Here is a 16,475-nt window from a genome sequence, read left to right on the forward strand (position 1 = left end):
AGAATTTAAATATTATTTAATCAATACTTATATACAGGGTACAAAAACGTTGGTAGATGTCTACTTCTTAGTCGTGACTCGTGCGTGACTCACGGAAAACCGTGCGTGTGCTGGGGATAGCACTGGCCACGCGCTCATCTCTAATTCAAAACAAAAAACCATGTCGTTGGGCAAGAAGCACGTGTTGGGGTTTTCGCCCAATGGTGGCCAACTATTTGCCTCGGTGGACGAGCAGGGCGTCCTGCGGATATGGGACACGGAGACGAACACGCTGAGGCAGGAGTTTACGCCCAATCTGCAGGTGTCCGGGCCATGCACAGCGCTCACGTGGGTTTCGGTGTCTAGTTCCCGGCCCAAGAAGTCGCGGAAGAGCCTTCAGGGATACGATGAAGCCGGTGGACGGCTTCACATTGCTCTGGGAACGCTGAAGGGAGCAGTGGTCATGTACTCTATGGCCGAGGGAAGTGTGAGTAAAAGATACTTTCTCAGAAACAAAGAAACCAAAATGAACCCACATCCATGCTTGTAGATTGCTCGCACGCTTAGTGGCGACGGCCATGATGGACCAGTCACCTCGATCGTCTACGATAACGCTGGCCAGCTTTATACAGTGGGCGCGGATTGCAGGGTGCTCGTTTGGTCCTTGTCGGAGCAGAAATCCGTCGCCGAATGGCAGGTGGGACCGGAAAAGCCGCAGAACATAGCTTATCTGCAGAAAAGTCGCGCCCTGGCCGTCGGCTCACGCCAGCTGAAGGTGTACGATATAGAGACGAAAGAGCTGGTCGAGACCTTCACCGGCCACTCGGGCGAGATAAACGCCATCAGCAGCGTTGCCTGTAAGGATGGCACTGAATTCGTTCTGACCACCGCCAGGATGGAGCGCGTTATCTGCTTCTGGAAGATCGACAAGAAGGGCAAGAACAAGGCTTCTGCGTGCACGCTACTTATGGAAGACTTGGCCTACTGTCTGACCAGCGAAGTGCGCAACGACGGCCAGCTGCGAGTGGCCAGTGTTACCCGCAATGGCAATATACACATTTATCTGCTGAACGCTGACAGGTAAGAATAGTGGCTAGAGGGCGTTAGCAGTATTTACAAACCCTTGCTTTCACAGTCTGTCGGCCGAGAAGTTTGTAAAGCCAAAGGTGTCCCTGCAAGTTGTGTCCGATGGAGCCGATACGGTGGAACCCATTGTTGCAATAGCGGCTCATTTTGTGACCGATTCAAATCGCTCACACGAAATCCTCTTTGGCTACGGCAGCCTCCAGCAGCTGCAGTTCGAACGCTTTACACCCAACTATGGCGAGAAACTGAACGTTATTGTACGCGCCGATCCAAAAAAGCTCTATGCGAGTAAGAAGGGAAAAGAGCAGCTCGGTTACCAGGCTGCCACCAAGGTCCAGAAGCCCATAGTTAGCCAAAAAACAGTGGAGTACAACAGCGCACTACCCATCTCCCAAAAGAAGGTTCAGAACGAAGTGCCCATGGAGGCTCGCCTGCAACACCTGAAGATCCATGGAACCAAACTGAGCGACGGAAAGTTGCTGACACAGAGCAAGACGCAGCTGCTAATGCAGGCGTTACACAGCAAGGACCAGGCGTATGGGCGTTTTCCAATAATAGCAATTGACGTTTACTAACAGGAACTTGTTTTCAGGATGATACAAGCCGTTCTGAACACGCAGGATACAGAGACGATACAGCTGACGCTAGACCGGCTGCCACTCGAATACGTGAGTCCCCTGGTGAACGAACTATCCAACCTGCTGCAAGGCAAGCACTCCAAGTGAGTCTCTTAAGAAAAAACTAATAATAGATGGTTCCAGAACTTTTTTTAACATGTCTCATTTTCAATCCAGAGTCAGATCCGCTCTGCGCTGGCTGCACGTTTTGGCTTCCACCCACACGAGTGTCCTGATGTCCGAGGACAAGGAGGCGCTGCGCGAGAAACTGAGCATTTGTCTCGGCGTGGCGGAGCAGCGAATGAATTGCCTGTCGGAAGCTTTACAGTAAGTACAGTTTGGGGAACTTTAAGGACAACAAAATAAGAGTTTTAATGGTGAATGGTAAGTCAACCATCGGACTTCTTGGGATGTTTAGACTTGATATTATGCTTAGGCTTCTCAATGGTGCCGTGACGGCACTCGGAGATCGCAGCGAAGAAAGTCAACTTGGTGTGTAGGATGGTGTCTATGTAGAAGCGCTGGAAGGAGAATGAGTTAAGGCAGCGTTCGCCCAAACCGTAGTATAGCGTGTTGTAGCCCTCAAATCGGTAGGTGATCATCACCGGATAGTGCCGCAGTAGAACCTTGGACACGGTTATGATGAATCGCACCTTGGCAACGGCCAAAGGATTGGGACAACGGTGAGTTGGCCTGGAGAAATGGGCATCCACAAATAGGATTGTCCCTTTAATAGGAACCTCGTGGCGAATGGGATTGCTGATTACGACACACTTAGTGTCGGGCGACAGCTCCCAGCGGCTGACGAAATCCCTAATGTCGGCAATGGCGTTGGTGTACTCGAAATCCCCGATGGTCAGCATCTTGCGCGTCAAGCCACTGGACCCAGAGTCCAGCGAAACGCCGAGGAATCCTGTGTAATGATTTGTAATTGAGGTATCGTCCTCTCCGTTGGCCACGGCTGCGTCGGTGTATCCAGAGGAAACCAAGCTGACGGATGACAGCTTCCCCTTTTTCGGGAATTTGTAACAAAAGAGACCGCGGGGATCCGACTTGATTATGGCCAGTGCTTCGCAGATAGTTCCTTCGACCAGGTCGACGATGCATTGCATATCAGCGTCATCGCAGATCGGTTTGTTGCACAGGTTGATAAAACTGGCGATGCTGGGTATATTGGCAATGGGCAGGGCGCTTCCTGGTCCGATGGCTGGGGCGTTTAGGTTTTGATTTGATGTTTTCGTGTAATGGGAACTCGTTGAGTGGTCATTATAGCTGACACCATCGGTGCACAATAGGTCCATTTCGGGAAGCTGTATACAACACAATTTTGTAAGATCGGTTTATTTTGTATATGTATATTTTCTTTTAGCTTTATGAAGTCAAATTTTACATGCCTTCTTTTCAGAATAACGGGGCGAGTAAATCTGATAATCAGCCAGATGAAGCGCAATGCGGACAACCATTTAAACGATAGAAACGCCTTAATAGTGAACGATTACCCAGGTGAGCCATCAACAGATTCTTGTGGAAGATTCGAAAAAAAAAATCCAACTGTTCGCAGACGAGCCAATTGATGCTCCCGAAGATACGCCGCTAGCTGAAAACAACTGGAGCGACCTGGAGGACCAGCAAGGCAGCTCGAAGAGTATTTCGGACGATGAGCTGGTGGCAGACGACGATCTGGCGACCGACGATCTTAACGCAGACACAGACTCCGATGAACCAATGGATTAGTCAGCCTCCCCCTAGATTAAGTTTAAATGCAATTCCTTGGTCGTCGTCAGTTAAACATTAAACAATTGTTTTCCCAACACAGTTTTCTACACCGAATTCATCAATTTTTATTTGTGGTTTTAAACTACGTGCAACAACGAATAGGGTGAGCCATCTGTTGGTCTAATTCCGACATGAGATTTTATCGATACACAAGCAAACAAACAATTCCAATTCATAAATACAGTTGAATAATGTGCCAATAACAGGGGGTTTGTAGCTCGAGTATACATAAGCAGCGGCTACTCAATAACGGCTCAGAAACTACTAACAATTAGAGCATTTGTGTCAACATTTCATTTTAATTTGCAACAAATAGCCAGACATGATTACTTCCAATTGGCTTTGATGAAGTTAATTAAACCGTTCGTGGAACTGTCGTGCGTAGAGACCTCGTTGCAGTGATCCAGCTCCGGCTCGATGGCCTTGGCCAGCTGCTTGCCCAGCTCAACACCCCACTGGTCGAACGAGTTGATGTCCCAAATGATGCCCTGCACGAAGATCTTGTGCTCGTAGAGCGCTGAAAAATCAATTGATATCAATAAGTGCTCGTGAGCTTGACTAGTCAGACGTACCAATCAACGCGCCCAGGGTGAAAGGTGAGACCTTCTTCACTACAATCGAGTTGGTCGGCCGGTTGCCAACGAACACCTTGTGGGGCAGCAAGTTATCTAGCTCGTTGCCGCACAGTCCAGCCTTGCTGAGCTCAGCCCGAGCCTCGTCAACCGTCTTTCCGGCCATGAGTGCCTCCGTCTGGGCAAGGAAATTCGACAGCAGAATCTTGTGGTGCTTGCCACCGGCAATGGGATTGTGCGTTTGGGCGGGGGCAATGAAGTCGCAGGGGATCAGACGGGTGCCCTGGTGGATGAGTTGGTAAAAGGCGTGCTGGCCGTTGGTGCCTGGCTCGCCCCACACGATCGGGCCTGTGCTGTACTTGACGGCCTTGCCCGCCTTGCTGACGAACTTTCCGTTGCTCTCCATGTCACCCTGCTGGAAATAGGCGGCAAAGCGGTGCAAGTACTGATCGTAGGGCAGCAGGGCGTGTGTTTCCGCCTTGAAGAAGTTGGAGTACCAAACTCCGAGTAGAGCCAGGACCACAGGAGCCTAACAAGCAAACAGAATGGTTAGCAACAAGAACATTAAGAAGCACATTACACTGGATCTTACATTTTTCTCGAACGGCGTCGACCTGAAATGGTTATCCATGTAATGGGCTCCATCCAGGAGCTGCTCGAAGTTCTCGAAGCCAATGGACAGACAAATGGAGAGTCCAATAGCCGACCACAGGGAGTAACGTCCTCCAACCCAATCCCAGAAACCGAACATGTTGGCGCTGTCAATGCCGAATTCGGTGACCTTTTCCTTGTTGGTCGAAAGGGCAACAAAATGCTTGGCTACGGACTCAGGCTGTAAAGAAAAATATATATATTAATATAGGTCAAACAAAGGTTATTTTTGGTAGGGGATTTAAGTATGATTCGACTCCAGAAAAGTCAATATGAATACAAATTACTGTTGGTAATTGTTAAATAATTCAAAACATTCTAAAATGAGTCAAATCATTGTGGCGTCTGCCAATAACTTAGTTTCAACAGTATTTTATATATTTTTGAAAATGGGGTTGATAAATAACAGAGGTTTATACATATATGGATCACAGAAATGAGAAATTAATTTAATTTCGGATATAACATAAAAAATAAGAAATAATCTATTATGACAAATAAAAAGTCACTTTTGAGACCGAATCCTATGAGTCAGAAAGATGTTTTCAATTATTCTGTAAAAATGTTGCACATTCACAACTTTATCAAAGTTATATCCAAGAAACGGTTTTTTTGTATAAAACGGCATTAAAATTACATAACTTCTATCCTAAAAGCAATAACTTGAATTAAAATGTTGCTGTCACTAAGCCGGTTTTCGTCTACTGATAATAATGTTAATTTAAATAAGTATTGTTATCTCAACATGTAAGGATTCCGATCTATTGTAATTTATATAATATGAATGTGTAACAAAGCTTGGTAAACAACATTTTAAAAGAGTATCGGTGATTTAAAATGTTCAACATATGTATCATACCAATAGAAAGACCATGAAACATTACATCATATATAATATTAACGGTTTAGTTGAACTATCTTCAACCAAAAACATTATCAGTTATTAGATTAAATGCTTGTCCATTTGGGCGACTTACCTCCTTGGAATGCTCGAGGAGCCAGGTCTTAGCGGAGGTGGCGTTCGTGATGGTCTCCTGGGTGGTGAAGGTCTTCGAGGCGACGATGAAGAGGGTAGTCTCGTAGTTGACCTTCTTGAGCACCTCGGCTAGGTGGGTGCCGTCAATGTTGGAGACAAAGTGGGAGTGGAGGCCCTTGCCGTACGGCTTCAATGCCTCGGTGACCATCAGCGGTCCCAGGTCGGAGCCACCGATTCCGATGTTCACCACGTCGGTGATCTGTTTGCCGGTGCAGCCGCGCCAAACGCCCGAGATGACCATGTTGGTGAACTCCTTCATGTGGGTAAGCTCCGCACGGACGTCGGGCATCACATCCTTGTCGTCCACCACGACGGGGTCCGTGCCGCGGTTGCGAAGGGCCGTGTGCAGGACGGCGCGGTTCTCGGTGATGTTGATGTGCTGGCCGGAGAACATGGCGTCCCGGGCGGCGTCCACGCGGCGCACCTTGGCCAGGGCGAGGAGCAGGTCCCACACCTCGTCGTTGATACGGTTCTTCGAATAGTCCAGCAGTATCTCCCCATCGTTCTGGGTGTGCAGGCGAAGGCTGATAAACAAACGAAAATCATTTGACCTCAGAGCAAGTACGAGGCGGAGGTCGTTGCTGTGACCTTATGCAAGGACAAATCGAGTGGCGACGACACTCGAGAGCCGATGGTGAAAGTGAGAGTGGGCGAAACTCGATGAATAAACGATGGGGGATACACAAACGAGTGTACATACATATGTCTACATACGTAACTCTACGTAACTCGGCGTCGAAGTCCCTAGATTTCTTCAAAAACCCACCTGTATTTGGAGAACCTCTTCGGGTCCTTTACGAACAGGTCCTTGATGTTCAGGTCCTTGCCCTGCTTATCGTAGTATTCCTGCAGCTTCTGGAAGGCTGGATCCTGGTTAAGTGGAGGAAGTGCGCCGGCCATCGTACTTTAGTTTTCCCAATGGGAGGAACAGCAATGAAGGAACAGGAGGTGGATGCGGAGTAGAAGGAGGTAGGAGGTGGACTCGTTAGATTGCGGGTGGAATTCGAAATGTATGGAAAAGAGCGAACTGGTGAACTGCTTTGGCCACTCGCGACACTTCACTTATAAGCACGGACTCTGCTGCTTAGTCGTCCGGTAGATGGTTTTATCTGGCTCCGGCAAATCTCCAGAACACCGCGCCACAACTTCGCCGTGTTTGCTATTGATAGGTACTGAGCGGCTGCCGATTTTCCAACGTCCTTTCTGGAATTCGCGAGCACCTTTCAATGTCAAATGAAAAACAAGCGAGTGTTGCCACGTCGGCCGCGTTCTTGTTTTGCGTGGCCGATCGAATCGGAGTTGCTGCAAATTTACTGTGTGGGCCGAGTTAATTTGACCTAAGGGCTCCCTGCTCCTAGATGATCTCCACAGATCGAAAAAAGGACATAAACTAGAATTTTCAAAACAAAATTACCGCCGGTAGCACCATACTTTTCCGCTGATGTGGCAACGCCCTGTGATAAAGGTTGTCAGGTGCCAACAACTATCGTATACCCACCCACATTTTTAATATTTATTGTTATATTAACAATTCACACAGGTTGCAGTTCTGGAAAGCGACCGAATTCCGCAGTAACTACTTTTTACCATAAGAAGTTCTTGTATGGGTACTCAGTATTTTTTAGCATTTATGGATATTCTGATTTGGTGAAATATCGATTAAAATTCCATGATGCCACCTCGACAACAACATTTTTTAGGCGCTCTTTTTAAAATGACCGTTTTTTCTTGTTTTTTTATCTTGTTTAAAATGATAATAAGCAAATGGATTGTTGCTCCAAGTTTCATAAAAAACAATCAACCGATTCTTAAGTTTTCCATTTTTTAATTAGGTGCTTAAATCTTCCATGTAGTTCACAGCTTCAATTTTTTTCCAAGTCTCGACTTTCACGTTTTTTGGGTTCTGATTAAGAAAAAACAGCCTCAATTTTTGTTAATAAATTGTTTAGCCACTTCTCTGGTATGTTAATTTTTTCTAAAACTTAATAGATTTCAAAAGAAGTCTAAAATAAATATTCTTTAATGTAGGTTAAACTTTTAAAACATCGCAATATCCCCCACAATTAGAGCGTTCAATATTTTTGACTTATCGATATGATCCTGGAACCGTTTTGAATTTTATACTATATAAAGTGACTGCTTATACCCGTTACTTGTAGGTTATTTTCCTATAGGAAGTGCGTGGCGCAGCTACACGGATCAATATATTCAAGGGAATTTAAAAACAAAAAACTTAAGCTTGGAATATATGTATTCTCATTAAATTATACTTTGTTTGGAAAGGCTCAAATTTGTGTGTTTACAAAATATTGCTTTGATTTTCTATTTTTAAATTTTATAACATATCATTCAAATATTCTCCACTTAGTTGATTTTATAAGTTATGCCTCCAAGTTTACTTTTATTTTAACTAAATAAAAATCCATTTTTGTTTTTGTATATTTTAGGAATGGCCGTCATTAAATTTCATAAATTTAATTGTTCAGCAGGATTTCTTGCAAGCCCTTATGAGAAAAATAAATGCAAAAAGTTTCGAAGTTACTAAAAATGCTTGCGGTGTTGTAAAGGTGCTGTATTTGCTGATAAAAAAACCTTTTTTTATTGCTAGTATAGCGCTTATAGGGTGATGAAATTGTTGTGAATTTTGTGCAGTGATGAATCGTAATACAAGCCTAAGCTAATTCATTAACACTTTTCATACTAAATCACTAGTGATGGTATTTTTGCAGTGATTCACTGCCTAAAAATCGATGAACGGTACTGCTGGATTCTATGTGTGTGATCTGCGCAGTGACAGATCTTCAGCAACAGCGGCGTATGTGTAAGCCCACGGGCCGAGAGCTCTGCTTTTAATGGCCACCACTGATTTAAATACATTAAGTTAATAGTTAATATTAATATTAATATTTATTTAATGACAGCAATAATGAACTCAAAATAAAATTGAACCTAAATTGTAGAAAATCGCCATTAACATTTTTTCTTAAATACAAGAAAATTCTTTCTTAAGTCAAGTAAAAAGCGTTACTTAAATATAGAAAAATGGTTACCATAAACTAGAATCGGCCCAAAAACAAGAAAAATTATTTGTTTTTGCATGATCTGTCGTACCGAATTGTTCAATTTCAGAACTTGTCAGTGGCCGGGCGGCTGCATTCGTATCTCAGACGGTTAAAGCGTTTCCTTGGAAATCAATGTGACGCAGGCTTAATTCAGAATTTTTATTTTTTTTAATGTTTTTTTTACTACTTTTCTTACTAATATTTTTTGGACTATTTTTTATTGATGTTTTTTTTTTACTATTTTTGTGTTGATGTTTTTGGTGAAAAATATTCATATCACCATGTCAAAAGGTAAAATTCAGTTATAAAGTTATGCGTATACAAATTAAAGCATATACACAGCTTATGTGTTAAAGATCTTTACATATAATACTACATTTAATAAAAATTGCATAAAATGCATAGATACATAAAACGCGAATAGTACAGAAGTCTACAATTCTACGATTTCTTTAATATCTTTAAATCACATGCCTAAACCTTAAAGCTAGGTTGACTATATTTTTTACATTTATGGCCAGTTTTATGCAGCCTCTTCAAGAGTTAGCTTTTCTGACTCTTTAAATATTGACTCGGGACCAGATAAAATAGATGATTTGAAACGCTTAAAGATAAAAAACAAGGAAGAACGCTTTAGTCGAGTACCTCGCTATCAGATACCCGTTATTCAGCTAAAGAGACAAAAGGGAAATGGACACATGCAAGCAGAAAAGCGAGATTGAAATGCGCCACCTACGATTGATCTCAATATATGGTTATGTGGGCGGTAAACAGATTTAAGCGTTATCGGCGTTAGAGTGGGCGTGGCAAACTTTTTTTTTTTTCAGTTAAAATTTTTTCTAGCATGGAAATTGTGAGCGCCACAGGCTTAGGCGGCTTGTGGGCGTTAGATTGGGCGTGGCAAACTTATTTTTGGATCAATCGATAGGTATTGATGAGAACAATACATTTCAGTTTAAATTTTTATTCTATCATCAAAACTGTATGAGCCACAGTTTTGGGCGGCTTGGGGCGTTAGAGTGGGCGTGGCACGCTGCTGAAACAAACTTGCGCTGCGTAAGAAGCTCAGGAATCTGCACGCCTAGCTCTTATAGTTTCCGAGATCTCAGCGTTCATCCGGACGGACGGACAGACGGACAGTTGGACAGACGGACATGGCTAGATCGACTCGGCTAGTGATCCTGAATATGATCCTGAATATATATACTTTATGGGGTCGGAAACGCTTCCTTCTGCCTGTTACATATTTTCCGACGAATCTAATATACCCTTTTACTCTACGAGTAACGGGTTATTATATTTTTAGGTATATAATAATATGTATAAATATTGATTATAATGCAAATCACTGTGGACGGCAGTACACGTAGTGGCGAAGCGCGCAAGAGAGCGTGCGAAGATAACTACTATATATAGCCGCAGAATTGAAAACCTGCCATTATGGTCCGATCGCAACGAGTGATACACCAATCGAAAGGTAGCCCAAAAACTAAGAAGATTGCATACCAAGACTTTCGAAATATAGATTTGTTTGGGAGAAAAAGCGGTGAAAGTGTAAAAGTAAGACTTAAAAAAATTTGAGCTGCTGGATACGAGCCCCCGGCTGTTTAGCTAGTTTTATTCTTACTGAGAATACGCTTCAAATGACACCTCATTTGTTGAAATCCGATGTCCCGTTCAAAAGTAATTCAAAAAACAAGATTTTCGTCTTCTTCGCAAAATGAAAATGTTTGTCCCTTTGTTTGTGGGTTTGTATGCATCCCATCTTAGTGTTAGGGTTTTGGAAACCCTATGGGTGTATAAAGTAGCTTGAAATAGAAAACGTTTGTTCTACGACTTTTGGAAAAACCCTCTGGTTTAGCGGAAAATCAAAAAAAAAAGCGAGATTTAAAATGCTTATAGTATCTAAACAGAAACGTGCTATATACCTCTGAAAACATAGAATATAATAGATTTAGAGTTATGACAAAAAGTTTTTTTCTTAATCCACTTTTTGACTATTTTCTCAAAATTGAGTCGAACGATATCTTTTTAAATTTCAAACCATGGGATTCCTCAACTTTTGACTTATAACACTTTTTGCCCTAAAAATTAACGCTTGGAAGATATTAAGCGATAAAAAGTGCAACTCGTTTCAGCTCCGTATACGAAATATTTCATACTCATTGGAATAAACAAGAAAAAAACCAATTTGATGAAAAATATTCTTATTAGATTTTTTCAAACGAAAAATTTGTTATGGCTTTAGTGTCCTTTACTTGCATGAAGCTAATCGAAATAGGAAACTTGATCTATTTGTTCTACCACTTTGGAAAACTAGTTCGGCGGGAAATGTAAGAAACGACAGTTTTCTCTTAGAATCTGAAACTATACAGCCCTTGAGATTCCAAACTTGTGCTATTAAAAAAAAATAAATAAACTATATTAAATTTATGTATTCGGCACGCTACAACAGAAAATTTACGTGTAGGTAAATAAATATTTTCTGTTGCGGGCCGAAATCATAAATTTAATATAGTTTATTTATTTTATCGAATGTAATATCATTTTTCGTCACAATTGTTGATATCAGAAATTTTTGTTGAAGGCGCGTTCCCACTACATTTTACCTCGTTAAGAGGTGTTTTTGTTTGATAAAATATAATTAGTGAATTGTTTTTATAGATAATCTATCTTTAAAATTGTCAAAGTTATTAATTATATTCACAGATACGTCAATGTAGCCTGGTTATTTATAAGCAAAACAAAAACAATGTATTTTAAAAATGGCACTTCTTAACGGTGACTTCAAGCTAGCGTGGAAATATGTTGAAGAATTTACAGAATACATGTTTTATGGAAAGTCCCAACTTTTCAGAGTATGGCTTTGAAGTCTAGGTGTATGAGTTGGGAATTATAAACAGCACATAGGAGAAAATTAGTAAAGCTATTGTTGCATATTTTTGTGTGGAAGATTTAGGATAACTATTGTGTATGGTTAATCAACTATTTACTATTGCAATAACAATGCAATGTTTGCAGGGTCTTTGGACGAGTGTTTTTGAATGATGTGGATGTGAGCAACTATGGACCTGAAAGGCTTATTAGAAGGAAATCTTTTTTTCTTTACCACATCTCTCAAACATTTAGCATGCACATGGAAAAATATCATGTATAATATATAAATTCATTGGTGAGCAACATGAGACTTTTAATAGTTTTTCCTAGGAATGGAAACAGCCAAGCTCGTTAATTTAGTTTATATACATATATATATAGATTATTTGGAATTTTAGCCTATTGTCACTCTGATCTTAAGATAAGTCGGCCTATATAAGCAGTACCAAAGCTCTTCGTATCATTCAGTTTTGTTCTGATTCTCCAATGGTCAGCATAATGAAGTCGATCTTCTTCGTGATTTCCCTCTCGTTTTTGCTCTTAATCGAGCTGACTTTTTGCAGTGGAGATCCAGTGGCAGGAATTACTAAAAAAGTAACCCCTGAGGCCCTCGTATCGGTGATCGATACCCTTTCCGATCTGATAAGTACGAAAAATGATCAATTTGAGGATATTTTGAAGAACCTTAAGGAAAACGATAAAATCATAAGCGATAAGGATGAGGAGCTCGAAAAGAAGAATAAAATAATCAAGAACTTGGAAAATCAAATCAGAACGATTTCTGAAGAGCAATCCGAAATTACCGATCAACTTCTGACCTTAAATAGAACCGACCGATGCCCCACTGACAGCCAAAGTGGCATTTACAAAGTGAAAATTCCCGGACTGAGGAACTTCGAGGCTGCCTGCAATAAGCAAGGTTGGATGACGATCCAAAGGCGTATCGATGGATCTGTAAACTTTACACGCGACTGGGAGAGTTATAAGAACGGATTTGGAGATATACGCACAGAGTTCTTCATCGGACTGGAAAAACTACACCTGATGACAGAACAACGACCTTTTGAACTCAACATTACTCTTGTCTTCGCAAATGGAACTACAACCTATGCCCATTACGCTGATTTCAAAATCGGCGATGAGGCATCATTGTATGAGCTAGTAAGTTTGGGCTCGTTTGAAGGTACAGCCGGGGACTCTCTTCAGTGGAACAAGAAAAAGAGTTTCTCCACTTTCGACCGGGATAACGATCGCGTTTCTACAAATTGCGCCCAAACGCACGGTGGTGGGTGGTGGTTCGCAGAATGTGGATATAGGTAACTAAACGTAATCTCATATGAAAAATATTTATACAAACTAATTTTATTTCAGTTCGCTAAATGGAGTTTACAGTAAGAGTGGCATTGCTCCTGAAGGGAATGGAATTCATTGGGGTACCGCTCACGGCTTCAATTACCAGGTTTCGCTGATCGCCACTGAAATGATGATAAGGCCAAGGGTCTTTTAGTTTATAGCAATCAAAGAATAAATAAAAAATATAACGAGTGCACAGCAAATTCTCGTAGTGTTCCACATTTTTAAGGCGCCTCAACAAAACAACAAGATTTACCGGAAAGTCCCAGCGATCTGAATTAAGACAAGGAAGAACGCTATAGTCGAGTACCTCGACTATCAGATAACCGTAACTCAGCTAAAGGGACCAAAGGAAAATGGAGATATGCAAGCAGCAAAGCGAGATTGAAATGCGCCACCTACCAGCGGTAGACAGATTTAAGCGATATGGGCGTTAGAGTGGGCGTGGCAAAGTTTTTTTTGGATCAATCGATAGGTATAATCGATAGCACTAAAATTGTGGGCGCCACAGGCTTGGGCGGTTTGTGGGCGTTGGAGTGGGCTTGGGCACAACGTTCCATGGAGTGAATGTTCCTTGATCGCAAAGAAAACTGACGATCCTATAAAGAGCGGGGGCTCCCCAACCGCCTTTTGAAAAATATAAGAAATCAATATGAGAAGGGTCCTTATAACATCCTACCTTGGATGAGTAGACAGCCCGTGGATTGGGGGCCCCTGTCAGCAGGCTGACATTGAACTCTCCAGGAATGTCCGCGAATCCTGGCATCTTATACATGCCCGGACCTCTGGAGTAAAGCATTCCCTGCGGTGAATACACAAGCTCCTCCAGAGTGAAGAGTCCATAGCCCTGCATGAATGCTCCCTCGATCTGTCCAATGTCTATGGCCGGATTCAGACTCGATCCAATGTCCATGACTAAGTCCGTGCTGAGCACCTGATGGTCGCCAGTTAGGCAGTCTATCTCCACCACACTGATGCCCACGCCATTGGTGTAGTAGCTATAGGTCCGGGCATTGGGATTATTCTCCGGATGGTAGCCAATTTCTGGCATTGCGTAGAATCCGCTGGCCGAGAGACTGAGGCGATCGTAGTACGCCTTGTTTATCCACTCCTTCCAGGTGCAACATGGCAGTGCCTCCCTGATGGGCGCCAGTCGCTGGTTCAGCTTCTCGCAAGCCTCCAGCACGGCCATCCCATTCAGATCGGATCCCACACTGGCTGCCGTGGCAGAGGTATTCGGTACCTTATCCGTGGCCGCCTCCGAGATGTGAATCAGTTCCTGGGGAATACCCAAAGCCCTGGCGGCGCACTGAATCGTCTTGGTATTCAGACCTTGGCCCATCTCAACGCCTCTGTGGGACAACAGGACAGATCCATCTGCGTAGATGTTGATCAGGGAACCACCTTGATTTAAGTGCACTACACCAAATGCAATCCCATATTTCGTGGGCAGCACAGCCATTCAGCGCTACCTCCGTCAATTCTGCCAATTGAACCGAGCGATCTCCAAACGCTTCTCGGAAAACCTCGTCTGCTTCAGGCAATCTTCCAGACACCGCTCGATAGGGAAGTGCTCCAGCTGCTGATGGTAGTGGGTGCAGTCGCCTGTTTTGTAGAAGTTCAAGCGCATATCCTGGCCACATCCCGGATAATGTGCTCTCCGGCGAACATGCCCTGAGGAGCTCCAAATCCACGGAAGGCCGTATTCGATGCCAGGTTCGTCCTGCACAATCGTCCATTCACCCGCACATTGGGAATCCTGTAGCAGTTCTCAAAGTGGCACATTGAGGACCTGAAAAGTTTCGTTCCAACACTGGATATATTCAGTACGAGTATAATAAATATAGGGTTAGGTCAAATTTAATATTTATTATGGTTATGTTAGCGAGGGATTACCAAGAACTCACAACCCAAGTACGACGATCCTTATGCCGGCCAAAGTGCCTGAACATCCTTTAAGGACTAGGGCAATAATATGCCATCTTATGAAAGTAAATACCAACAAAAGTAGAAGGGATATTCTCCTATATACAGGGGTGGTCAAAAGTATTTTCACAAAACAAAAGTTAAATGTACTCATAATTTGAACTTACATCTTGTTAACTTTGGCATGCCACCAGGAGCAGGGGGATCCAAGGGCAACTCCTTGAACAAACTCTCCACCACTCCCTCTATGAGTTGATGATTCCACTCCTGACCAGCCATCAATTGGGAGGTGCGAGGAGCCAGCACTGTGGTGGGGGCCATTCCACCAAAGGCCATTGAAATCTCCGCCACTATATTAGATTTCTCCTAAAAGCGAACATTTATGGGTGCGTTCACGATGGCTGTGTCATTATCCCTTCTAATGGCCTGCTTGAATGCAACAATATGCTGATCTGGAGTGGTCCTCCTGAAGTTGATGCCGAGCAAAACCTCATGGGCTTCAATAATACTCCTGCGGTAGCCAGTGAAAAAACCAGCTCCCATGTGAACCGTCCTCCTCTGAATCTTGCCATCCATAAAACTGGCCACCTCCAGTTGAGCTCCAGCTGCCAAGAGCAAAGGATTCATATCGGAAATGCGACTCCCAGTCATGATGTTTCCACCCAAGCAGGCGACATAACGGGTCTGTTTTCCCGCAAAATGATGAAGCATGTCCACGGTGCACTGGAACAATCTGGTCTCAGATTCCGGCAACTCTTTAATTCTTTGTCGGAGCAGAGCATTGATCTCCGTCAGACTAACAGCAGCACCGAAGTAAATTCCATCCTTAGACTCCCTGATTTCCAGCAGATCCCTTACCTGGCTGGGATTAATAAGGTGCGGGTAGAGGAAGAGCTTGAACTTGACCTCAACGCCCACTTCCGTGTTGCCCACAACCAATTTGGCAGAAGGATGCTGGGCCTTCAGTTGGAGGAGCTCTTAAAGACTAGTGGGACGATACCAGGCATGTGTTGACCGCCAGGTGGCGGATTTTAATGGCACGCCGGTCCAGGCGGGACACCATCACGGTGCAGGCGCCACACCCGCCCTCCGCACATCCCAACTTAGTGCCACACAGCCTCAGCTTTTCCCGCAAATATGTGAGAAGCGTACTCTCCGGATCCGGACTCACTTCGGTAACCTGGAATATATTAACCAGGGGCTTGTATAAATAAAATGTTCCTCGAATTATTATCCCATTCGCTAGGGGGTAGCACTTCACATTTTCTTTTATTTTAAATTAGTAATAAAAGTATCTCAAAGTACCTTTTTTCCATTCAGAAAAAAACACCAAAACCGAGTTCTTTTGATTGCCCAACATCGTGCTATTGTATCTTTCAGTACCAACGCTCATATGTAACTGGTAGGTACGTTCCTTGAGTGTAAAACAAAAACAAATTTTAATTAAGTAAGAACCGAGAACATCATATATGGTCGTATACGACCGTCGAATAAAAAACACCACGTAATATAAGTGCCAAGAGGCGGAAGTTTTATCATC

General features: G+C 43.2%; 4 protein-coding genes and 1 pseudogene across 4 annotated transcripts; 2 read left to right on the top strand and 3 right to left on the bottom strand.

Annotated features, from left to right (window-relative positions):
- The first annotated feature begins 142 nt into the window (after nucleotides 1–142).
- Nucleotides 143–3,507, top strand: LOC119551382 (WD repeat-containing protein 43). Its single transcript, XM_037860705.1, has 7 exons — nucleotides 143–466; nucleotides 530–1,059; nucleotides 1,115–1,600; nucleotides 1,658–1,786; nucleotides 1,860–2,009; nucleotides 3,088–3,185; nucleotides 3,244–3,507. Exons 1-7 carry the CDS (start codon nucleotides 161–163, stop codon nucleotides 3,414–3,416), a joined length of 1,872 nt encoding a protein of 623 aa, XP_037716633.1. The 5' UTR covers nucleotides 143–160; the 3' UTR covers nucleotides 3,417–3,507.
- On the bottom strand, nucleotides 2,003–3,057 carry LOC119551385. Its single transcript, XM_037860707.1, has one exon. It carries the CDS (start codon nucleotides 2,981–2,983, stop codon nucleotides 2,072–2,074), a length of 912 nt encoding a protein of 303 aa, XP_037716635.1. The 5' UTR covers nucleotides 2,984–3,057; the 3' UTR covers nucleotides 2,003–2,071.
- Nucleotides 3,504–7,035, bottom strand: LOC119551384 (glucose-6-phosphate isomerase). Its single transcript, XM_037860706.1, has 5 exons — nucleotides 6,484–7,035; nucleotides 5,659–6,241; nucleotides 4,623–4,862; nucleotides 4,031–4,559; nucleotides 3,504–3,975 (listed from the first exon to the last, which is right to left on the bottom strand). The coding sequence occupies exons 1-5, from the start codon at nucleotides 6,615–6,617 to the stop codon at nucleotides 3,785–3,787; spliced, it is 1,677 nt and encodes a 558-aa protein (XP_037716634.1). The 5' UTR covers nucleotides 6,618–7,035; the 3' UTR covers nucleotides 3,504–3,784.
- A 5,100-nt stretch (nucleotides 7,036–12,135) lies between these two features.
- Nucleotides 12,136–13,212, top strand: LOC119550867 (microfibril-associated glycoprotein 4-like). Its single transcript, XM_037859846.1, has 2 exons — nucleotides 12,136–12,972; nucleotides 13,028–13,212. Exons 1-2 carry the CDS (start codon nucleotides 12,143–12,145, stop codon nucleotides 13,161–13,163), a joined length of 966 nt encoding a protein of 321 aa, XP_037715774.1. The 5' UTR covers nucleotides 12,136–12,142; the 3' UTR covers nucleotides 13,164–13,212.
- A 21-nt stretch (nucleotides 13,213–13,233) lies between these two features.
- Nucleotides 13,234–16,474, bottom strand: LOC119549502 (annotated as a pseudogene).
- Nucleotide 16,475: the final 1 nt, after the last annotated feature.

Source organism: Drosophila subpulchrella, chromosome 2R (genome assembly GCF_014743375.2).
Source record: "Drosophila subpulchrella strain 33 F10 #4 breed RU33 chromosome 2R, RU_Dsub_v1.1 Primary Assembly, whole genome shotgun sequence".
Lineage (NCBI taxonomy): Eukaryota > Metazoa > Arthropoda > Insecta > Diptera > Drosophilidae > Drosophila > Drosophila subpulchrella.

Bases quoted from the DNA above. Each gene is read 5' to 3' on its own strand.
- LOC119551384 (XM_037860706.1), bottom strand. From the start codon at position 6,617: ATGGCCGGCGCACTTCCTCCACTTAACCAGGATCCAGCCTTCCAGAAG. The intron at 6,242-6,483 runs GTGGGTTTTTGA...TTTGTTTATCAG, and splicing joins AAGAGGTTCTCCAAATACAG to CCTTCGCCTGCACACCCAGA. The intron at 4,863-5,658 runs GTAAGTCGCCCA...TTTTCTTTACAG, and splicing joins TCCTCGAGCATTCCAAGGAG to CCTGAGTCCGTAGCCAAGCA.
- LOC119551382 (XM_037860705.1), top strand. From the start codon at position 161: ATGTCGTTGGGCAAGAAGCACGTGTTGGGGTTTTCGCCCAATGGTGGC. The intron at 1,787-1,859 runs GTGAGTCTCTTA...TTTTCAATCCAG, and splicing joins CTGCAAGGCAAGCACTCCAA to AGTCAGATCCGCTCTGCGCT. The intron at 2,010-3,087 runs GTAAGTACAGTT...CCTTCTTTTCAG, and splicing joins TGCCTGTCGGAAGCTTTACA to AATAACGGGGCGAGTAAATC.
- LOC119551385 (XM_037860707.1), bottom strand. From the start codon at position 2,983: ATGGACCTATTGTGCACCGATGGTGTCAGCTATAATGACCACTCAACG.
- LOC119550867 (XM_037859846.1), top strand. From the start codon at position 12,143: ATGGTCAGCATAATGAAGTCGATCTTCTTCGTGATTTCCCTCTCGTTT. The intron at 12,973-13,027 runs GTAACTAAACGT...ATTTTATTTCAG, and splicing joins TTCGCAGAATGTGGATATAG to TTCGCTAAATGGAGTTTACA.